Source organism: Dendrobium catenatum, unplaced genomic scaffold (assembly GCF_001605985.2).
Source record: "Dendrobium catenatum unplaced genomic scaffold, ASM160598v2 fragScaff_scaffold_998, whole genome shotgun sequence".
Lineage (NCBI taxonomy): Eukaryota > Viridiplantae > Streptophyta > Magnoliopsida > Asparagales > Orchidaceae > Dendrobium > Dendrobium catenatum.
The window spans coordinates 1,445,702-1,470,854 of NW_021319460.1; the positions used below are offsets into that span (position 1 = coordinate 1,445,702).

At 34.2% G+C, this 25,153-nt stretch overlaps 1 protein-coding gene across 3 annotated transcripts in view; it reads right to left on the reverse strand.

The window, feature by feature from the left end:
- The window catches only part of LOC110106691 (protein arginine methyltransferase NDUFAF7, mitochondrial), a 46,257-nt gene that overhangs the window by 13,028 nt on the left and 8,076 nt on the right, over window positions 1-25,153 (reverse strand). For 2 of the 3 annotated variants that reach the window (XR_002304269.2, XM_020836666.2), the window contains exons 7-8: window positions 24,433-24,485; window positions 24,115-24,343 (exon numbers count right to left, since the gene is read on the reverse strand). Coding sequence is in view for 2 of the 3 variants with exons in the window: in XM_020836666.2 (XP_020692325.1) it covers window positions 24,115-24,343; window positions 24,433-24,485 (282 nt within the window). In the remaining variant the exon portion in view is untranslated. The remainder of the gene's footprint in view (window positions 1-24,114; window positions 24,344-24,432; window positions 24,486-25,153) is intronic. The other variant, XM_028697793.1, reaches the window with a different exon arrangement.

Here is a 25,153-nt window from a genome sequence, read left to right on the forward strand (position 1 = left end):
CATCATCTATGAACCACTCATTATCAGATGACACATCATCACATACTAACGGGTCCTCATCATCCTTTAACCCCTTATTCCTCAACCTCCTATCTCTCACCCTATTGTTGTGCATAATATACACAAGGGAGTTCATTCTGAGTGTTGAAAGCTGATTTTTTCTCTTTGTTTGCACTTGACTATATATACTCCAATTTTGCTCACACCCAGAAGAAGAACAAGTGAGGCCCAAAATTCTAACAGCAAAACTCTGTAACTTAGGGGTTCAATCACTAAATTGGATCCACCATTCAACTATTTTCAAGAAGAAAAATGATAATCAGAACATATTAAAGTGTTATGCATTTACAAAAATAAGTATACCTGAAGACCGTTTGACAACAGTTGATTTTAATGCTTGCAGACCAAAAAATCTCTCCCTATTTTGAAATAAAACAAGTTGTAAATCTTCAAGCTCCCTAACGGTCTGATCTAGTATTAATCGTTCCATGCAATGATACAAGCCAAGCTTCACCTCATGGTTTGAGGATTTCCTCTCTGAATATTGGAATTGATGATTGAGATAATATGCCACTGCATGTAGATGACGGTGTAACTGGACCTCCCAAGCATCAATGATATCCTAAATCTCTCTATAACTTGCCTCTCTCCTCTCAAGTTATGTGCAATCAACTCCTTCGCCTCATCCATAACATTATAAATAAAACTCATTGCTGGTTTCTTCACGGCCTCCACTAAACTAGTGCTTAATATGGCATAGATCACAGTAGCCCAAAATTTTTCATTTAGAATTAGCCTTCCTATTTTCTTCCCCTCAATTTTCTTCCCCCATGCAAAATTAAGTCATTTTGTTGATGTAAACATTGCTTCGAGAGGTTGTCTCACATCCAACAAGCTCTGCAGTGTCAAATAAGATGTGGCAAACCTGTAGAATAAACTTGCATTAGGAATTGAAAATGATTTATAGTGCAAAAATATAATAACGAATCTAGTGGTTGCAAGGCGAATGATTTCCTTCTTTGAAAACTTTCTCATCAAGGCTAAGACCCATGAGTAGTTGTAGATGAACTTTGTGATCTTCTTCGCCCTAGAAAGAGCACTCTTGTGTTGAGGTAAATCATCAAGTTCCTCCAATATGAGATCGATACAATGTGCTACGCAGGGGGTCCAATATAGGTGTTTCCTCTTCTCCATCAACATCTGACCAGCTGCTTTGTATGCACTAGCATTGTCAGTCACCACCTGAACAACCAATTGCTCCCCAATCTCATCAACAACCCCATCTAATAAATTGAAAATGAATGCAACATTTTTAACCTCATCTGAAGCTTCAACTGATCGTAAAAACACCGTGCCATAGGGATTGTTGACAAGGATATTAATGAAGCTCCTCCTCTTCATGTCAGACCATCCATCTGACATAATGGTAACACCAGTCTCAATCCATGTCTGTTTAATCTCATCAATGATATGCTCTGTGTTCTGCAGCTCCTTCAAAATCCATGTTCGCAACTCATACATGGAAGGTGCCTTCAACCCTCTCCCATACAACCCTACAAACCACAGCATATTAAAGTAGGTCGACGATGTCGCAATATTAAATGGTATGGCATTCTCAAAAAAAATCTGCCAATATCCATGCATACCTGGCGTCGACCCTCTCTGGTACCACCTGCACGCATAATCTGTACTTGTCCTCTATCCTCTCCTGGTTTAGTCATATACTGGTCCATCGGACCCCATGCACCTCTATTATGTATAGTGGAGGAAGGCCCTTTCCACTCTCCCGAAGTAAGCACCATGTTAGACCCTTTCATCAAATTGCTCCTATTGTAAGTATTTTGTCGTGGTACTTTTCTTCATGTAAGCAATAATTTCATCCTTCACCTTGTCCGGTACATTTGCACACGGTGCTACGTTTTTATGGGAGCATGATAAGTTTTCCTTCATGCGGGTAACTCCGCCCTTCACCACTTTTTCACAAAAATTGCATTTCAAATACACATAAGTCTTTTCACCGACGCCTATGTCAACTTGTACACTATATTTCCAAGAAGGGTCCCTCCGCAATGACCTATTACAATTTTCTTTGCCCTTAACCATATTTCCTAAAGGAAAAAAAGCAAAATAAAACAAAAAACTCAAAAAAATTTAAAACCCTAGCTTTCCTATAAGTTGAAAAATCATACCCTAAACTTTAAAAAAAACTCTAAGAACTCTTCAAGAAGTGATGTAGAGGGGCAGCCGGAAATAAGGAACTCACCGGCGAGCGGCGGTGCAGGCGGGAGAGGCGGTGGAGACGTGCGGGATAGCCGGCTTTGAGTCTTGCAGGTTCGAGAGCTTGCGGATTGGCTTGGACCGGTAGAAGGGAGAGACAAAATTCATTTTTATGTTAAGTGAGTGAGTGGGACCCTTTCTATGAGGTGCACGCCTCAACATAAATTACGTAATTGAGGCGCGTCTCACTAAGCTTGAGGCGTAAGCCTCAGCAAACGCCAAAATTGCTTAGGCAATGAGGCGTTTTTGGCCCGAATTGCCTCAAGGCGCGCCTCTTATTGCGCAATTTTAAACTATGCTCAGTCCAATTGGTCAAGAAGAAGGATGAGAGCTGGAGATTTTTGTGTGGACTACCGGGCCCTGAATAAAGAGACTGTGCTAGAAGAGTTTCCCATTGTGATGATTAATGAGATACTAGATGAATGTTATGGAGCGATGTTGTTCACGAAGATGGATCTGAAGTTAGGATATCATCATATTAGAATGAGAGAGGAGAATATCCAGAAGATTGCATTCAGGACATATGAGGGACACTATGAGTTTTTAGTGATTTTGTTCGGCCTCACCAATGCTCCTGCTACTTTTCAGTCCCTTATAAAAAGGATATTCTGACCATACCTCTGGAAGTTTATACTAATTTTCTTTGACGACATTCTAATATATGACAGATCAGAGGAGGAGCATTTGAAGCACTTGTAGGTGGTTTTAGGGGTGTTACAGGAGCAAAGATGAGAGTCAACCTAAAGAAGTGTTGTTTTGCACAGGCTAGTGTGGATTACTTGGGGCATATGGTATCTTAAGAGGGAGTATCCGTCGATCAAGCCAAGATTCAGGAAATGCAGAAATGGCCTCTACCTAGGAATCTAAGAGAGCTAAGGGGTTTCCTAGGATTGATGAGATATTATAGAATATTTGTGATAGGATAAATAAAAATATCATAGCCACTGACAAAGCAGTTGAAGAAGGATAGTTTCTTATGGGGGGACGCGGCTACCCGGGCTTTTGAGAGATTGAAAAAGGCCATGACCACTGTACAACTCCTAGCTTTACATGATTTCAGCCAGATTTTCATAGCATAGATGGATGCATCTGGGTATGGATTGGGAGCAGTACTCATGTGGAATAATAAACTCATAGCCTACTTCAGCCAAGTGTTAACAACCATAGCTAGGCTGAAATTAGTCAATGAAAGAGAGTTGATAGCCATCGTGTTAGCCATTCAGAAGTGGCGGCCTTACTTATTGGGCTGACATTTTATTGTCAAGATAGACTAGAGGAGTTTGAAGTACTTGTAAGAATAAATGATGGTGACCGAGGAGCATCAAAGGTGACTGTCAAAGTTGTTAGGCTATGATTTTGAGATTAATACAGGCTTGGATTAGAAAATAAGGCAGTTGATGTCTTATCCAGATGTATAGGGGAGCTCCAGGAGATAGACATTTCGGTACAACTGATGGTGGATTGGGGGGCTATCAAAGAGGAAAGTGTGTAGGAAGAGGAGCTAAGGAAGATTGGGATGGATCTACTAAAGAATGAGGATAGACGCTCAGGTTATTCCCTAGAAAAAAGAGACTACTATACCAAGGGAGGTTTGTGTTGCCAATGACCTCAATTCATATTCACCACTTGCTGTAGGAGATTTATGGAAGCACTGTGGGGTGATATTCAGGTGTGCAGGAAACGTACGAGGACTTAAGGCTGGGGGAATAGCTCAACAAAGAGATCTAGGGGCCTTAAGGTCTTCTAAAATTTTTTTAAAGAAAAACTTACCTCACCGGAGCTAATATCAGGTGGTTCTGCCCGTAGCACCTCCATTTGGAAGAAATAGAGGTGACTGAAGCTACTTGGCCCTTAGCTCCCAATCAGCTCCACTAGTATCTCAAAAAAACATTGAGAGAGAAAGAGGTGTCAGAATATTATGTATGCGAATATAAAAGATGTTATGGATTGACATATGAGCGAATATTTAAAAATATGAATCAAATAAAATTATTGAAGCAATTTCAAAATGTATGTAACATTGCAAGAAACAATTTCAATGTATGTGACATCTAACAAGAATAATTTTTAGAATATACACTTGTATGTAAATAGGAATTTCAGCTCATATATCATCTCACAAGAATAATTTCAGCACATGTAATGATATGCAATTGAGGAATTCAACTCATATTGCTATCTTGCAAGAACAATAGCCATATGTAACTTATTTTAAACTATATATATATATATATACAATTATGTTCAATGTAAAAGAAATTTAGAATTTGCTTCACAACATTCTAACTCAAGTCAAACTAAACAACTTCAGTATATGCCAAGTACCTACTACCTTGATTTGTCAAACTTAAAAAAACATAAATAAACAACTGGATAGAGCAATATATGAGTTGCTCCACATTGTCTTATATTCATCATAGTTGGCATCTGATAATTTATCAAAAATGAAATCAAAGGGTAAATGCCTTGAGTCACTTCCTTCAAAATTAGAACTGGCTTCTTTCAAAGCTCTTTTACCATATTCAAAGCTTCTAATCCACTGTCAACAAATTTAACACGTGCATCAGAACAGGAAAGCAATTTCAATATGTATGCTTTTTATATAGGAAGAGACTCCAACACATATACTATCTCACAAGCGAGTGGAGGCCGAGGCCGAATTTTCGGAGCCCACAAATATGTATGCTTTTTATATAGGAAGAGACTCCAACACATATACTATCTCACAAGAATGAGTCAACATACATAATTATATGTAAGAAAGAACTTTAACTCATGTGTTTTCTCATAAAAAAAAGTCAAACATGTACAGAAATCACAACTATATTTCTTAGCAAATTTACCCATAAAAGAGATAATGCTTATGGCCCAAAGATTTCAAATCCAACAACCTTAATACTATAATATTTTTATAAAGTGTGAGTGCTCCACATCACAAAGCAAGAACAATAAGAACTTATCATCTGTTGACTTATGATTGAATAAATTTGTTTTGAAACAATCTTGATTTCAGAGATAGATACTCATCGCATGAATTTTAATTGTCAAGAGAGCAAAAAAAAAGATGCATTTGTCTTTAGTTCTTGCAAGAAAAAGGAAAATAGCGTCAATTATATTTTGTTTCCAAACAAGGGAGATTAAAAATAATGTCTCATTCTCATCACTAACAAATATTGACAATCAAAGAGACATTTTTTCAAAGCATACATTCCAATTTCTATAACTAATAGATCTTGTCGAATTTTCATCTCAAACATTTTCTTCCTAAGTGAAAGGAAAATATAGGAATTATAGCAGATTTTTTTATATTTTCCCTTCAAGAGCATTCATATGATAAAAATATGTATTAAATATTCACAAAAACACTAAGAAAATTTAAAATACTCTAACGATCTCTAACAAAATAATAGAACGAATAAATTATGTAGAGCCTCAAATAACTTTGTTATAATGATCTAAATAGATCTTAACCAAAAATAAAAGAAGAAATTATTTATAGCATTAAGTAGTTTCAATACATAAATCTAAGCACCTTTTTTTTTTAACTAAAATTTTCATTCCAATAGAACAATCTAGCTTTCAAATCAGAATAATTGTTTAGAATGAAGTTATAGTTGAAAACATTTGTTATATCTACCTATCATTCCAAATATTCTTTATAGCAAGGAATAGTAAACCCTCCATACCAAAATTACTTAAACGTATTTACCAAAAGATAAGATGAGAAAGTTTTATGGGAAAAGAAATATGCAGCCCCAAATCATTAAATCGCCTCATCAAGTAATATATCACCAAGGTACAATCTCTAATTATCATCAATTTATTCATGACTACAAAGGAAGTAAAGTTAGAATGCATGCTCTTCAACTTACGTCAAAGAGTTATCATCACTCTATCACAAGACATTGATTCTAACCAACATCCTTTAAAAGGACATACACACAGAAAACTAATTGGAGGACAAAAATAATACAAATCTTCATGTATCTCTGAAATAATAAAAGTTGCATTCAAGATCTAAACATTAAAATGAAAAACACAATATCAACAACTCGAAGCATTCCATCCAATAAGCTATGTATATATACACATAAAGAAAAACTTCATCTTCTTGCCCTTTCATGTATTGTTTAAGATTTAATCAATAGTTGGAGTAAATCAATGCAAGGATCTTTTAATCTTTAAACAAATTTTCACATATGAACTAAAATCCTTCTTTCTTGAATGAAGAGCATGAAAATCTCTTTCAGTATTTCAACTTTATAAAGGAAAACAATACATACAACTTTGACATTCATCACTTATATTCCCTAATAGAAACGTGAAATAAAATCTCCTCTAGATTTTATGAAAGAGATTTGAATGGACACAACACTAATAAAAGTGAGATCCATTATTATCAAACACTATTTAATCTGTTTAAAAAAATAATGGCTGGGTATTGGGGAGAAAAGAAATAAATTAGACAAATCAAAATCCCTTCGTTCTTGCAAGAAATTTAATTCGAGCGGAATGGCTACAGGCTTAAATATGTTCGACAAAGAAATATGGCTTCAATTCTTTTTTAAGCGATGCTATCAACTTTCATTTTTTTATTTGTCATCAAAAATGAAATGATCAATAGAAAAAAAAATGCATCCCTTAAAGTAAATAGAACAGGGTAATGCAACTATCTAACTACATGAATCTAGAATATTTATGCTGGGAAATAGAACAAAATAAAATTATCCGAATCAAAAAGAAATGATCTATATGTGTGTTTATAAATTCTGATAGATATGTGTAGATGTAATTTGCTTTTGATCAAAGTGAGAAGAAAAGAAAGTTGCTACAGTTTGCAGGCAAGGAAACAAAAAAGAAGATGAAGAAAAGAATACCATGGTAAATCGCACAAGTCAAACGCCTGAAAGTTCCCTCCTGTTCGTCTCTTCCGTCCGTCTCTCCCTTCCGTCTTTGGAGATCGCATAACCAAAAATGGGGGAGGTCCGACTGAAAGCTTTAACTTGGAACTGAGGCTTCTTGAGGATGAACCGTGAAGAGTAAGTGCTCTCGTGTATGGGGTGGCTTCTTGTAAAACAAAATGGAGTCGTAGGATGGAGGAATGAGGGTAAGTGATGGCTAAAGCTTGGAGTTATGGAATATGAGAGGGTACGGCTTGCCCTAGCTTCCTTAAAAACCTTGCTACCCGAATACTAGTAGTAGGATCAGAAGATCATCATGCCTTCAAAACTTGATCGAATGGTTGATATTAAAAGCTAAAATTAAAGAAATTTAGAGAGCTAAATTGGAGAGAAAATGTGAAATTATACAAGCCCAATTAATCATATAACATTTTGATTTAAATTGATATAGAAAATCTGCATCCATCAAAGATAATTTGACTCGAAAGAAATTAAATTGAGTCGATTAAAGTCAATAAAATTAATTTCACTTGAGTCGAATCAGGACACATTAAATTAGATCGATTAAAGCCGTCGAGATTAAAATTCACTAAAATTGATACAAATTGACTTAGATATTTGATTGAATTTGATTTAAAGTTTGATTGATGATTGATTGAGAACTGAATGTTTGAAATTTGCATTGAGATTAAACTGAAGTGTGATCAAAGATTCGATTGAAGTGTAGCTTATGGACTAGATTGGAGTGTAATCAAAATTTGATTAAAAATGATTGAATGTTGATTGGAAGTTGGATTGGAATTTTATTAAGAGTTGGATTGGGATTTGATTAGGACCTATATGATCAACAATTAAGCACCTAACGATCATTAGATCACCAAAAAAACTCAAGTAGGTCCTAGTGATCTCATACAAAAATGAGATCAATAAATGGACCCCCAATATGTGTAATAGAATGAAATTCTAGTGCACATATTGGCATTGACCAAATGAAAGTATGGAGTTTTAATTCTAAAGAAATGGAGGGTCAACCTTAGAAGATCAAAATTGAGTGGGTGCTAGGTTGGTTCCGCAAAGGGCGTTATCCACCAGTAGTGATTCTAATCCTAAGGAAAGGGGATCACCAAACCTAAAGGAAAAGAAAAGTAGAGGGAACTAGGGTGGTGCCATGAAGAGCATCCTCCACCACTAGTGGATGGTCATGTGGGGAGGAAGCTTGCTCCACATAGAGGACTAGGTATGGCCATATAATGGGGAAGATAAAGCGCCCATCGGTCCACCCTCGGTCCTCTATGATGGGCGCTTTATCTTCCCCGTCATATGACCATCCAGTTTTGGTTATGGTGGTGGGCGCATTATCTTCCCCATCACCTGATCTTCGACCCTCTATAATGGGCACTTTATCTTCCCTATCATATGGTCACCCTCGGTCATCTATGATGGGCGCTTTATCTTCCCCATCATATGACCATCCAGTTTCGATCATGGTGGCGGGCGCATTATCTTCCCCATTACCTAATATTTGACCCTCTATGATGGGCGCTTTATCTTCCCCATCATATAGCCACCCTCGGTCCTCTGTGTGGTGCAAGCTTCCTCCCCACATGACCATCCACTAATAGTGGAGGACGCCCTTGGTGGCACCACCCTAGTTCCCTCTACTTTTCTTTCCCTTTAGGTTAGGTGAACTCTTTTCCTTAGGATTAGAATCACCATTGGTGGATAACGCCCTTTGCGGCACCACCTTAGCACCCACTCAACTTTGATTTTCTAAGGTTTGATCCTCTCTTTCCTTAGAATCAAAACTTCATCCTTCCATTTGATCAATGTCAATATGTGCACGAGAACTTTGTTTTATTACACATATTGGGGGTCCATTTGTTGACCTCATTTTTGTATGAGGTCACTATGACCTACTTGGGTTTTTTTGTGACCTAATGATCTTCAGATGCTTACTTGTTAATCATATAGGTCCCAATCAAATCTCAATCCAACTCTTAATAAAATTTCAATTCATATTTCAATCAACCTTTAATCATTTTTCAATCAAATTTCAATCACACTCCAATCCAGTCCGTAAGCTACACTTCAATCAAATCTTCGATCACACTTCAGTCAAATCTCAATGCAAATTTCAAACATTCAGTTTTCAATCAATCGTCAATCAAACTTTAAATAAAATTCAATCAAACATCATTAAGTCACTTTGTATAAATTTTAGTGAATTTTAACCTCGACGGCTTTGATCGATCTAATTTAATGTGTCACGATTCGACTAAAGTGCAATTAATTTTATTGACTTTAATCGGCTCAATTTAATTTCTTTCGAGTCAAATTAATTTTGATGGATGTAGACTTTCTATATCAATTTAAATCAAAATATTATATGATTAATTTGACTTGTATAATTCAACATTTCCTCTCTAATTTAGCTCTCTAAATCTCTTTAATTCCAGCTTTTAATATCAACCATTCGATCAAGTTTTGAAAGCATGATGATCATCTGATCCTACTACTATTATTAGGGCAGCAAGGTTTTAAAGGAAGATAGGGCAATCCACCCCCTCTCATACTCCATAACTCCAAGCCCTAGCCGTCACTTACCCTCATTCCTTCATCCTACGGCTCCATTTTATTTTACAAGCAGCCACCCCATACACAAGATCACTCACTCCTCACGATTCATCCTCAAGAAGCCTTAGTTGCAAGCTAAAGCTTCCAGTCGGCATCATCTATATCGTTCGGCCTCCCCCATTTTTTTGTCATATGATCCCCAAAGACGAAAGGAAGAGACGGACGGAAGAGGTGAAAAGGAGGGAAATTTCAAGCGTTTGGCTTGTGCGATTTAGCACGGTATTCTCTTCTCCATCTTCTTCTTCTTTTCTGTTTTTCCTTGCCTGCAAGCTGAAGCAACTTTCTTTTCTTCTCAATTTGATCAAAAGCAAATTGCATCTACACATATCTATCAGAATTTATAAACACATATAGATTATTTCTTCCTGATTCAGATAATTTTATTTTGTTCTATTTCCCAGCATAAATAATCTAGATTTATGAAGTCCGATAGTTGCATTGCCCTGTTCTATTTACTTTAAGGGCTGCATTTCTTTTTTTTCTATTGATCATAACATTTTTTATGACAAATAGATAAATGAAAGTTGATATCATCGCTTAAAAGAGAATTGGAGCCATATTTTCTTGTCGAACATGATGAAGCTTGTAGTCATTCCGCTTGAATTGAATTTCTTGCAAGAACGAAGGGATTTAAATTTGTCTAATTTATTTCTTTTCTTCTCAATAACCAGTCATTGTTCTTTCAAACAGATTAAATAGTGTTTGGTAATGATGGATCTCACTTTTACTAGTGTTATGTCCATTCAAATCTTTTTCAAAAAACCCAGAGAGTGCACGTTTCTATTAGGGAATATAGGTGATGAATGTCAAAGTTGTCTATATTGTTTTCCTGTATAAAGTTGAAATACTAAAGGATATTTTCATACTCTTCATTCAAGAAAGAAGGATTTTAGTTCATATGTGAAAGTTTGTTGTAAGATTAAAAGATGCATGGATTAATTTACTCCAAATCTTGATTAAATCTTAAACAATACATGAGAGGGCAAGAATATGATGTTTTTCTTTATACAATTATGCCTTAATTGATCAGAAAAAAAAATATGATGTTTTTCTTTATGTGTATATATACATAGCTTATCGGATGGAATGCTTGGAGTTGATGATATTGTGTTTTACATTTTAATGTTTAGATCTTGAATGCAACTTTTATTATTTCAGAAATACATGAAGATTTGTATTATTTTTGTCCTCTAATTAATTTTCTGTGTATGTCCTTTTAAAGGATGTTGGTTAGAATCAATGTCTTATGATAGGGTCATGATAACACCTTGAGGTAAGTTGAAGAGCATGCATCCTAACTCTATTTTCTTTGTATTCATGAATAAATTGATGGCAATTAGAGACTGTACCAAGGTGAATATCTTACTTCATGAGAGAATTTAATAGTTTGGGGATGCATATTTCTTTTCCCATAAAACTTTCTCATCTTGTCATCTTTTGATAAATACGTTTGAGTGATTTTGGTATGGAGGGTTTACTATTCTTTATTATAAAGAATCTTTGAAACGTTAAGTAGATCTAGCAAATATTTTCAACTATAACTTCATTATGAACCATTATTCTGATTTGATGACTAGATTGCTCTATTAGAACGAAAAGTTCAATTATAAAAAAAGTGCTTAGATTTATGTGTTGAAACTACTTAATATTATAAATAATTTTTCTTCTATTTTTGTTTAAGATCTATTTAGATCATTGTAACAAAGTTATTTGAGGCTCTAAATAAATTATTCGTTCCATTATTTTGATAGAAATCATTAGTCTTTTAAGTTTTCTCAATATTTTGTGAGGATTTAATACAGGTTTTTATCATATGAATGCTCTTGAAGGAAAAATCTAAGAAAATCTGCTATAATCCATATATATTCCTTTCACTTGTAAGAAAATGTTTGAGATGAAAATTTGACGAGATTTATTAGTTATAAAAATTGCAATGTATGCTTTGGAAAAATGTCTCTTTGATTGTCAATATTTGTTAATGATGAGAATGAGGAATTGTTTTTAATCTATCTTGCTTGAAAGCAAAATAAAATTGATGTTATTTGCCTTTTTCTTCTAAAAATTAAAGACAAATGCACTTTATTTTTTGCTCACTTGACAATTAAAATTCATGCAATGAGTATCCGTCTCTGAATTCAAGATTGCTTTGAAATAAATTTCTTCAACCCAAAGTCAATAGATGATAAGTTATTATTGTTCTTGTTTTGTGATGTGGAGCACTGCACTTTATAAAAGTATTCTAACATTAAGGTTATTGGATTTAAAATCTATTTACCGTAAGCATTATCTCTCTCATGGGTAAATTTGCTAAGAAATATGGTTGTGATTTCTGTATATATTTGACTTTTTTTATGAGAAAACATATGAGTTAAAGTTCTTTCTTATATATAATTATACATGTTGACTCATTCTTGTGAGATAGTATATGTGTTGGAGTCTTTTCCTATATAGAAGCATACATATTGAAATTGTTTTCCTGTTCTGATACAATTATCAATTTTATTAACAGTGGATTAAAAGCTTTGAATATGGTAAAAGAACTTTAAAAGAAGCAAGTTCTAATTTTGAAGGAAGTGGCTCAAGGCATTTACCCTTTGATTTCATTTTTAATAAATTATCAGATGCCAACTATGATGAATATAAGACAATGCAGAACAACTCACATATTACTCTATCCAATTGTTTATTTATGTTTTTTTAAGTTGACAAATAAAGGTAGAAGATACTTGGCATATACTGAAGCTGTTTGGTTTGACTTTAGTTAGAATGTTGTGAAGTAAAATCTAAATTTCTTTAAAATTGAACATAATTTTGTGTGTGTGTGTGTGTGTGTATATATATATATATGTATGTATGGTTAATGTTAAAAATAAGTTACATATGGCTATTGTTCTTGCAAGATAGCAATATGAGCTGAATTTCTCAATGGCGTATCATTACATATGCCGAAATTGTTCTTGTGAGATGATATAAGTTGAAATTCCCATTTACATACAAGTGTATACTCTAAAAATTATTCTTGTAAGATGTCACATACATTGAAATTGTTTCTTGCAAGGTTACATACATTTTGAAATTGCTTCAATAATTTGATTTGATTCATATTTTTAAATATTTGCTCATATGTCAATTCATAACATCTTTTATAATCGCATATATGATTTTCTGACACCTCTTTTTATCTTTGTGTTTTTGCGAGGTACTGGTGGAGCTGATTGGGAGCTAAGGGCCAAGGAGCTTCAATCGCCCATATTTCTTCCAAATGGGGGTGCTACGACCAGAACCACCGGGCATTAGCTCCGGTGAAGTAAGTTTTTCTTTAAAAAAATTAGAAGACCTTAGGGGCCCTAGATCTCTTTATTAAGCTATTCCCACAGCCTTAAGTTCTCATGGTAACCAGTTGTATTTAAATTATATTTTCTTTCTTTAAATCCAAAACCTATAAGTTTACACCCGTGAGTGTGTCCAAAGGATTAATGACTATGATTATAATCCTACAAAACAATAGTTTCATTTAAGGATAATAATTAAGGACGAGTCTTAAAGAACTTAGATTAAACCTAGGACTCATGCATCTCTTAGGGAAGGAAAATCAAACATAGAAAACTTAGTAACACTCTACCTTAGGATTAGTCTACACTACCAACTTGACCTCAACCAAACTTTAAATTAATTGATCAATCATTCAACCATCTTTACAAATTAGAAAACTCCAATAATCAATAATAATCCAAGTAAAATGCATGAAAACACTTAACCTTCATTGATCAATCCTAATTAATACACATAATCGTTAATAGATAAAATTCAAACTTAAATCTAATTAAGATTTAACTAATATTTTAACTACCCCTTAATTGAATATCAACTAATTGACATTATTAAAAGTAGAACAAAATGCAAAGACATAAAACTGATTCAAATAAAAACAAATAAAGATCAGATAATCTCAATTTCAATTTAAAATAAAATATCTTAATTAAACTTTAATTTTAAATTTATTAAATAATTAAATTTATCTATAGTTAATCAAATACAATAAAAATATTTTGAAGTATATTAAAAATTGAATAAAATCTAGAGTGAATAATTCAAATTTAAATGAAACTTTTTGAATAAAATTTAATTAATAATTCATTAATTCAATAATCAACTTAAACTCTAAAAAACTTTAACTCAATAATTGAAATCAATGAAAAACAATTCAATTAAAAATCTTTAACCTCTTACCCATCAACTAATTAAATTAACTCGACTAAAAATGATTACTACTAGGTAACCCAAGCCTACAAGCCTATTAACTTAGCCCCAAGGAAGTTGAAATAAACTTCACGGCCTCTGTGAGCAACAAAGGTGGTAGCTATTTAACCATTAAAATGCACCTAAGTTAAGCTTTAATAAGTTAAAATTTAAACTCAAACGTAATTTTTTTTTTCCTTTAACATTTAACAAACCCGAACATAAGATAATTTTAACCAATTACCCCATATAGAACATATCTAAACCACATAGCCTACTACACAAACTTCGATTGGTTTGTTAGGAGACGAACTCTAGTTTTAGGTTAGGCCGATATCTCTTTCTGTTTACGAGGTATGTTAATCTATATGCAAAATGAGCGTTTGATTGATTGTTGTTTACTATGTTAGATTTCTGTAATGATTATTTCTAATGCTCATTGTGGCATCTTAGATTAGATAACATAGACATAAGTTCACTATCCACAGACTTGTGCACTTCTCATTTGTCAGCCTAGGATTAGGTCCCCAGCCCCTTGGCTTATGAGGCCCTCTTAAATGAGGTAACCCATGGTTGCTAACAAGGATCCTCTGGTCAGCACTTGATTAAGTAGGCTTAGGACCTCGACGAACCCAGGACGATGGAAAACCATGGGATCTTGACCGGAGATGCCATACCCACTTGGTAGGTTAGTCTCCACCCTCACTTTCTGGGCATTCCCCCGATCTGGTGATCAAGAATATAAGTCCCAACTTTCTAATAAAATTTTAACTCGAACATAAAGATTTCTCTCTCTAAAATACTAAAGCCCAATATATAATATAGACTGGGGTGTTTATGAAGCCTTTCAGAATCTCAAGACACGTCTTTTCCTCCTTTGATCTCCAAAAATAAGTGCTCCAATTTGTTTCAATCTCACTTGAAATTTTGGCTTCACCTCCCTTGACATCACTCCTAGAAAATCTTTTTTAACAAAATTTTGTCGTTATTTTAATCGAAAGTATTCGTAGAAGACTCCAGTTTCCTACGATGAAATTAACTACGAGGGATTACGCTCGTAGGAGATTTAAAATCCACATCAATTTTTTAAAAATCAATTAATATTTCTTTTGGGGAATCAAATTTATAATGATCGTGATCGTAATAGTCAAATGATTACTAACGAATGATGTTTTCTTTCTCCGGTGAGATATATTATGTATTAACACAAATTTGAATATAAAATTAACGATCACTTCTCTTGATTATCGTAGTCGAATATTTGATTAAACTTTGTTTTGATCCTCCAGGATCATATGTGGTTCTCCATTAAATCAGACTACAGTAACCAAAAGAAAATTTACAATTTTGGATTTGAACCTATTAGGAGATTTTATCTCTATCTTTCGAGGTGGTATATCATCTCTAATTGTCTGTTCGACTTCAGAATTGAAATTTAAATTTATTTTTTAATTTCCCGAAAGAAATTTAATTAAGATTTGTTGTGCACCTTGCAAGGAAAATCATTCTTTTCAAAAATTCCACCAACAAAAAAATGGCACGCCGTAAAACTAAATTTCACTCTCCATCTTTAATAACGTCATAAATTTTATTGCATCGGCAGTTTTGACTACCCTTCTTCCATAGGTCCCTCTACCAATTTCTTCCTTGGGTGAGTGTGGCCAACATCAAAAAGACATGTAAAATAGAGAAGTGAGCGAGAAAACCTCTGTCCAAGCCGGGCTTTGATATATTGCCTCCAAGTTAATTGGTATAGCTAAAGAGTCAAGTCAAATTATTTAAGATCTTCCTAAATGCTGCAAACTTGCATATCCAAATAAATCTCAAGTATGTTAAGTTTAACAATCTATGGAAGACCCTTCAGTCTCAAAATCAAAATTCAAATCTCCCTCTAACAAATCCTAGCTTTGACATTTTGCCTCCAAGTCAATTGGCGGAGCCAAAGGGTCAAGCCATACCTTAGGGTCTTTATTTCAACTATAAAGCTGCATATTCAAATGAAGTTCAATATATTGAGTTTCAGAATTTGAAGAAAATTCATTCTCTTCAATCCCAAAATTCAAATCTTCTCAATCAAATCTAGGCTTTGACATTTCACCTCAAGTTGATTGGTGGAATGATAGAGTGAAGCCCAATCCTGGGGATTTTTCATGTCAATTTTGTAAATCTGTATGTTCAAGAAAAATCTAACATGTTAAGTTTCAAAATTTGAAGAACATCGGTTCAATTTCAAAATTAAGTTCAATCACAATCTCAACTTCAAATCAAGGCTTTGACATTTCACCCCAAGTTAGCTCGTGGAATGGGAGAGTTAAGTCCAACTCTTGAGATTTTCTTGCCAATTTTGTGAACCTTCATATTGGGTGAAAACTCAACATTTTGAGTTCCAAAATTTGAAGAAAATCAATCAATTTTAAAATTCAAATTCTATTTCAAATCAACTGATTCAAATTACTTTTCCTTAATTCTAGGAAAATGAACGTTGATTAATTGCTGCTTACTATGTTGGATTTTTGTAATGACTATTTTTAATGCTCGTGGTGGCATCTTAGGTTAGATAACATAGACATAGGTTCACTATCCACAGATATGTGCACTTCCCATTTGTCAGTCTAGGATTAGGTCTCCAACCCCTTGGCTTACGAGATCCCCTTGAATGAGGTAACACATGGTTGCTAACAAGGATCTTCTGGTCGGCACTCGACTAAATAGGCTAAGGACATCGACGAACCCGGGACGATGTAAAACCATGGGATCTTGAACGGGGATGTCATACCCACTTGGTAGGTTAGTCTCCACCCTCACTTTCTAGGCATTCTCCTGATCTGGTAATCGAGAATATGTCCCAACTTTCTAATAAAATTTAACTCGAACATAAAGATTTCTCTCTCTAAAATACTAAAGCCCAACATATAGTATAGGGTGGGGTGTTTCTGAAGCCTTTCGGAATCTCAAGACACCTCTTCCTTTCCTCCTTTGATCTCCAGAAATAAGTGCTCCAATTTGTTCCAAACCCACTTGAAATTTTGGCTTCACCTCCCATGACATCACTCCTAAAAAATCTTTTTTAACAAAAATTCACTGTTATTTTAATTGAGAGTATTCGTAGGAGACTCCTACGATGTAATTAACTATGAGGGCTTGCGCTTGTAGGAGATTTAGAGCCCACATCAATTTTTCAAAAATCAATTAATAGAATGATTGCTAACGAATGATGTTTTCTTTCTTCGGGAAGATATATTATGTGTTAACATAAATTCAAATATGAAATTAACGATCACTTCTCTTGATTATCGTAGTCGAAAATTTGATTGAACTTCGTTTTTATCCTCCGGGATCATATGTGGTTCTCCCTTAAATCAAACTATAGTAACCAAGAAAAAATTTACAATTCTGGGTCTGAACCCATTAGAAAATTTTATCTCTGCCTTTCGAGGCGATATATCATCTCTAATGGCATGTTCGACTTCAGAATTGAAATTTAAATTTAATTTTTAATTTCCCCAAATAAATTTAATTAAGATTTGTTGTGCACCTTGCAAGGCAAATCATTCTTTTAAAAATTCCACCAACACCCTGATCTGAGAGGATTACGGTTATTCTAGTAGTGATTGACAATTAAGCTATTATGCTCATTTCATTTCCTGACGACACCGTTACACGACAGTTATAGTGACAACCTTATTCATCAGGGAGGTGGTCAGATAGCATGGGATACCGGAGTCGGTAGTTTTTTATTGTGATAAGGTGTTTCTCAATCATTTCTAGAGAGCTATTCAGGCTGCATGGAACAGTGTTGAAGAGGAGCACCACGTACCACCCTCAAACAGACAGGCAGAAGGAGATGATAAATAGGAGATTAGAGACTTACATGCGATGTTTTACTTTAGAGACACCTAGGTGGGTTAAGTGGCTAGCATGAGCAAAGTACTTGCACAACACTTCATATCATCTGACTTCTTAAATGACTCCCTTCAAAGTGTTGTACGGAAGATACCCTCCACATTTGGAGCATGTTGGGCAAAGTAGCACACCAGTCTCTTTAGTAGAGCAATACTTTGAGGAATGATATAGGGTGTTGGATGAATTGAAGAGGAACCTATTGAGGGCTTAACAAATTATAAATAAGCAGGCAAATGGACACAGAAAGAACATCAAGTTCAAAGTTGGAGGGAGTGTTCTTGAAGATACAGCCCTACATACAAAAGATGTTAGCCAACAAGAAGAATGAGAAGCTTGCCCCAAGGTACTTTGGCCCCTATGAGGTATTTGAGAGGATTGGAGCAATGGCCTATCGCTTGAGGTTATCCCCAATGGCTACCATACATCCGATGTTCCACGTGTCATAACTGAGGAGAGTTATTGGGATCATGCAGCTAGTTCAGATTTACCGGTGACACTGACTAAGGATTTAGATGTGGTGTTGGAACTACTGGATCTAAAAGGGGTACAACAAGGAGGGATCAAGAAAGTGTTGATCAAATGGAGGAACCTACCTGACTCTGACGCCACTAGGGAGCCATATGAGAGGGTGAAGCATCAGTTCTCATATTTTCACCTTGAGGACAAGGTGAGTATTTGGAAGGGGGTATTGCTAGACTGATACAACCTATCCATTATGGACCGGCCTTATTTTATTCAAGGCAAAAGAATCTCGCCCAGGCAGCCTGCGCGTTGCTCCTTGTGGGGCCCAACAACATGTAAAAGCAATTAAATGAGGAAATTAAGGAGGGATTAGGAGGGAAATTCAAATTACAAGGGTCATTTGGGTATTTTACTAAATTATGAAGGAATTGGAGGCTAGGGTTAAAGATATATATGTTTTTGTTGAATTTGGGTTTTCTCTTAGTTTGCTTAATTTCTAGCCACCGGCTAGGGATTGACAGAGTCAGATCTTCCTCTTGAATTAAACATCCATTATATCTTGTTTGTTTTCTTCCACTTTTTATCAATTATTAAGTTTCTCTAGTGTTTTGCCACGATATTTATTTCAATTTCTATTTCCATCTTGCTGAAATTCCAAATTGGCTGAATTTCAGCCAAGTCCTCTTCGATTCCTACACAAGTTTCCTAACATAATCATGACATTAATCATTTAATTATTTATTAGATTTAAATGAAAATTTGACTCTTAACCAGACAAAATGGAGAAAAAGGATTCATGTAGTCGACTCACATAGTGTGATAAAGGCTTGATGTTGTTGTTGTTATACATTAGTGAATGCTAAGTTTAGCAAATTTTATGCTGATCTTGTATCGATACATCCATTAATCAAACAAAAAATTACTTAAAATCAAACTCATATTAACAATAAACATTGAGTTTGTAGTTTGATAGGCATCACATTGAGTTTTCTCCCAAGTCATGTATGAGAAAAGTAGAGGTTTATATTAGGTAGTCGACTAGGGGTGTCAAAATTTGACACGACTTGAAACCTGACCCAGACCCGACCCAAAAAATTTAGAGTTAGAGTCAACTCGTTTGCCAAAGGGGTCGTGTTCAAGTTTCATTTTTTTTACCCGTTTGTAAAATTGGGTTCGATTCAGGTTAACCGAAAACCCAAAATCAACCCGAAAATGACCCGAGTTCGGGTTCGGCCTAGTAGCCTACTGCAAATCCATGCTCGGGTTCGGCTTGCAGCAATCTAGCGCTTGCATGCAGTGCTAGTGCCTGCCGGCGCTCACACTGTTGCGCCCGTCCATAATGCTCCACATGCGGTTGTGTTTGATCCCACCCTCAAGCTCTTTTGTCCCATATACTGCACCTGGACAGTCAGACCCATGCTCGCAACACCTCCGCTCCCCGTGGCCACTACCGCACCCCCACTCGCTAACGCGTCCGCACATCGTGCAGGCCACACTCGCTCGCACAACACACACTCACGCCCCCTTCACCACACTTGCTCTCCCTTCCGCCTACACATTCCGGGTTAACGGGTCGAGTCAGGTCAACCTAGTAACCCATTGAGTCGGATATGAGTCAAAAATTCTGACCCATTTACAAAATGGGTTAGCATAACCTGTTTGGCCCCGGGTCAATTTCGAGTTCAACCTGAACCCGACCCAAATACCTGTTTTGACACTCCTATTGACAACTAGCATAAAACTTTTTGAATAATTATGACATAAATTCTTTAATACATTGTGTTAATGCTAAGACGTTCCTTGGAAGTGACCCATTGCAATGCTTAAATACAGAGAGAAGTGTGCAAGGGTCATTGAACTGACGCCCAAGTGCAGTGTTAAATAAGAAAGGGTTCCCACATCATAAACGGATGTGGGCAAAGAAGATAGTATACGAAACTAAATTTATGATATAAACTTGGAATATATATTCCCTTACAGACAAATTAATAGAATTAATAAATATTATGATTCATAAGATTATAAATATTTTATACATTCAAAAAACTAAATGGTCTGAAGAGATAGCTAAAAAGATTGATAGTTTAAAATTTAAACTATGGTATTTTAGTAGGAATCGTACTAGAAATGATATATGTGTGATTATAGATAAGTGTTTGAAGGATAATATTGTAAAAATTAATAGGATTGGAGATAGAATTATACCTTTAAATATTGTTGTTGATGTTAAGATGTTTAATATTGTAAGTGCATATGCTCCTCAAGTAAGTTTAGATATATATTCAAAATTTAAATTTTGAAATAACTTGAATAATTAATACAAAAAATACCTTTTCAAAAAAAATTTTATTGGAGGAGATTTAAATGGATATGTTGGTAGAGAGGTAAATGATTTTAAAAGCATTTATGAACACTATGGATTTGAAGCAATTAATGAAGGTGGTAAAACCATATTAGATTTTACAATAGCTTATGAATTTATAATTACTACTACTTTATATAAGAAAAGAGATGAATATCTCATCATTTATAAGAATGGTTATAGTAAAACTGAGATTAATTATTTTCTAATAAAAAACTATATCATTTGGATTACAAAGATTCTAAAATTATTCTGAATGATAGTTTATATACCCAACATTGCTTATTAGTTTTGAACTTTAAGATGAAGGGGCATAATATAAAAAATAAAGTAAAATATTGTTCTCAGATTAGATAGTAACATTTAAAAAATATTAATAAAAATATTTTTGTGAGTAAGATTCTATATCTTAAGATTTTATTTGTGCATGAGGAAAAAATGTGCTTGGTATATCAAGGGGAAAAGCTTCTAATAGTAAAGATAATTTGTGGTGAAATCAAAATATACAAGAAAATATAAAAAATAAAAATATTTTTTTATAAAAATTAGTTTAGTTGTAAAACTCAGATAATTGAGAATGATATAAAGAGGTCTATAAGGAGCTTAACAAAGTAATATGTGATGCAAAGATTTTAGCTCTTAATAATTTATATAATAGATTAGATACTAAAGAGGGCGAAAAATATATGCATAAATTAGCCAAACAAAGGATAGGAGTAGTAAAAGGATATTGTTCAAGTGAGGTGCATTAAAGATTAAGATCAAAAAGTGCTTTTATTAGAAGAGGATATTCAACAAAATGGATGATATATTTTACTAAATATTTCAATGAAGGTAGTGAGAATACGATTGATTTTAGTGACCTTAGCATCCTAAATGAAAATAAAAGTTTTTGTTTTTATCGACATATTAGTAAAACTAAGTTACAGAGACTTTAAAAAATGAAGTATGAAAAAGTTGTTGGACCTGATGACATTCTAATAGATGTGTGGAAATGCTTAGGAGGTGAAGGAGTTTCTTAGCTTACTAAAATTTTTTATATTATTTTGAAGATTAAAAAGATGTCAGATGAGTAGAGACTGAGTGTGTTGATTCCTATTTTTAAGAATAAAAGTGATGCACATGATTATATGAATTAAAGAGGAATTAAGTTAATGTGTCGTACTTTAAAACTATGGGAGAGAGTTATGAAGCATAGGTTACGAAGTGATACTAATTCTTCTCAAAATTAATTTGGATTCACGTCAGGTAGGTCTACTATGGAAGCTATACATTTATTGAGAGGTTTGATAGAGAAGTATAGAGATAATAAGAATGATCTTCATATGATATTTATTGATTTAGAGAAAGCTTTTAATAAAGTTCCAAGAGAAGTACTATGGAGAGTTCTAAAAAAAAGGGGGGTTAATAATGCTTCTATTCAAGTCATTAAGGATATGCATGCAAGAGCTACTACTTATGTGCAAATACAAGGTGGCTTAACCAAGTATTTTCCGATTTTTGTTGGATTACATCAAATATCAACTTTAAACCCATATCTTTTTACTTAAGTCATGGTTGTTCTCACTATACATTTGCAAGAGGTTGTACCCTAGTGTATGCTTTTTTGTTGATGATATTATTCTTGTTGATATAACTAGGGAGGGAAGTAAACATAAATTATGGAGGTCAACCTTAGAGTCTAAAGGTTTTCGCTTGAGTAGATCGAAAATCGAATATATGGAGTATAATTTTAGTAGTAATAGATCTACTATAGGGATGGTGATGATGAACCATCCAATTTGATTAAGAGGGAATTAAGATCCTAATCAAGAGGGAGCTGTTAAGGAAGATTCTTAATCAAAGAGAAATTATTTAGAAAAATTTTAATTATAATTGGGAAAAATTTATTTAGGGAAAGAGATCTAATTTGAATTCAAATATGAAAGGGAATGGGAATTATTTAGGAAATGGAGGCTGATTTGGGAGGGAATTATGAGAGCCTATTTAAGGCTAACAATAGGGTGACTTTAGGATTATGTTTTGAGCTTGCTGAAATTAGAATTTCTTAGGTTGTGAGGGCTCTAGCAGCAAGCTAAGGATTTAAGAGAACTGAATCTTCCTCTCCAATTGAAGATCCAACTGTATCTTGTTGTTTTCTTTCATATATCTTGCAATAAAAAGAGTTTTGGTGTATTAATCTTCCTAATTTCTTATTATCATTTGTTGATTTCAAAAAAATTATATCCACTTCCTATCGGGTGACATCAGGCGATCAAGGCATTAATAATAGTAAACATTTTAGGTATATTGGGTCTATTGTTCAGAGTGATGGTGAAATAGATGGAGATATTATTATTAGAATTCAAGTTGGATGGTTGAAGTGGAGGAATGTACAGGCTTATTGTGTGATAGAAAAGTCTCCTTCAAACTTAAGGAAAATTTCCATAAGATAATGGTGAGACATGCAATGCTTTATGGTGCAGAATGTTATCCATTAAAAGAGAAGCATAATATTAAGTTAAGAGTTGCAGAGATGAGGATGCTCATTTGGATGAATGGTTTTTCTCTTAGAGACAGGATACGAGATAAGCATATATGTAAGAAGGTTGGAGTAGCTCCTGTGAAAGATAAGATTGGAGAGAGCCGCCTTAGATGGTTTGGTCACATAAAACAACCGCCTTCTATTGACTCGGATAGGAAAATAGATGTATTGGATTTGTCTTATGTTAACAAAGATAGAGGTAGACCTAAAAAGACTTTGTTAGAAAATATTACAAATGACCTTTCTTTATTAAATTTAAATGAGAATTTGACCCTTAACATGATACAATAGAGAAAAATAATTCATGTAGCCGACCCTACATAGTGGAATAAAGACTTGATGTTGTTGTTGTTGATGTTGTTGGTATCTTTGTCAGACAATTTAAAAAGTTTGTTGATATTAATACTGACCCCAAAAATTTGGACTATGGCTAATAATGATGATGATGATGCATCACATATAATCAATACAAGTCTAATCCACTTGCATCCGAAGCTATAAGAGCCCTGTGATCTTAATAAGGATCCCATCAGAAAAAATTGTCACTCTAGCTTAAAATAACATTATACCGAAATATCTCAAAAAATTAGAACATAATGTTAGTAGTTCAGTTATGAGAATTAGAACTTCACTTCAAAGATTAATTCCTCTCATGATAACTTAATTCTATTTTCACTAACTATTCCTTCCGTTAGGAAACTCATCTTCAATGATTACGTCCAAAAGCTTATCCGGCATGTTAGACAGAAATAAAAGATGAAAAACATGAGAACTCTTGTCAACTTCAAGAAAGATTAGATTAAGAAATTAACCTGTAAGCTGTCAGAAATAATTTCATTTTTCCCATAGTCTATGATGAGAGCTCCACCACCATCAATGCTTATTCTCTTTGCAATTTGATGAGTCAACTCAACTGCTCTAGGACACACCTCAATTTGTTCAATCTTTGCAATTTCTTCTTTGTCAGCCCATTCACAACGTTTTCTCAGATACAGTAGAGACGCAGGAGTGGGTTGTGGAGATAAAACAAAGCGGAAATTGCTAAAAAACAAATTTATTGCAATTAGCAGAAGAAGAATTTTCAAAAAGTAGCCATTTCATTTACCACTGACAAGATGCTGGACACTCACGATGAATCTTCTGACACGTCTATCATCTTTTCACTCCATCCTCGAAAAGTTTTCTGCCAATAAAGCATATTAGTTAACAAAAGGATAAGCAACAATGTTGATTGAAAAACTCAGCACAACAACTAATATGTTTGGAGTATTTTGACAGATATCTGTAACTGTTAACTTGAGCTAGAAACGTCAGGAAAGATAGCTAGGGTAGACCATACTTGAAGGCAACTGCTGGTGCAATGCAAAATTTTTAAATTCAACTGCATGTAGTTAAGCCCAGAACTAACCTAGAAGTCTACTATATTTGATCCAGCCCCAAAATATTCCAGGACTCCTTATGATATCTGAAATTTCTTACTCAGCTCAATAATTTAAAAAGGACTTAAGGCCTAGTCCCTAATGATGGAGTTGAGTATGTCATGTTTGATGACCCTATGTGGATTTTGATGGTGCAAACACTTCATGAACATTCAGACTAACAGTTTTATCAGGAATGTGAAGTTTAGGTCAAGAAAAAAAAAAACTAATAAAAAGTACTTGAGCTGAAGCTTAACTAAATTCAAGATGTAAAGAGCCTAAAGTTCTTTAATATGCAATACAAAGCTTAACTGTAAATCATTCAAAGGATGCTTGGAGATAATGTGCATACTTCAAGTAACATTACTTAAAAAAAGGTCTGTTGTGCCTAATAAAGCATACCTTAGTTGTCAAGGTTTATGATTTTGTGTTT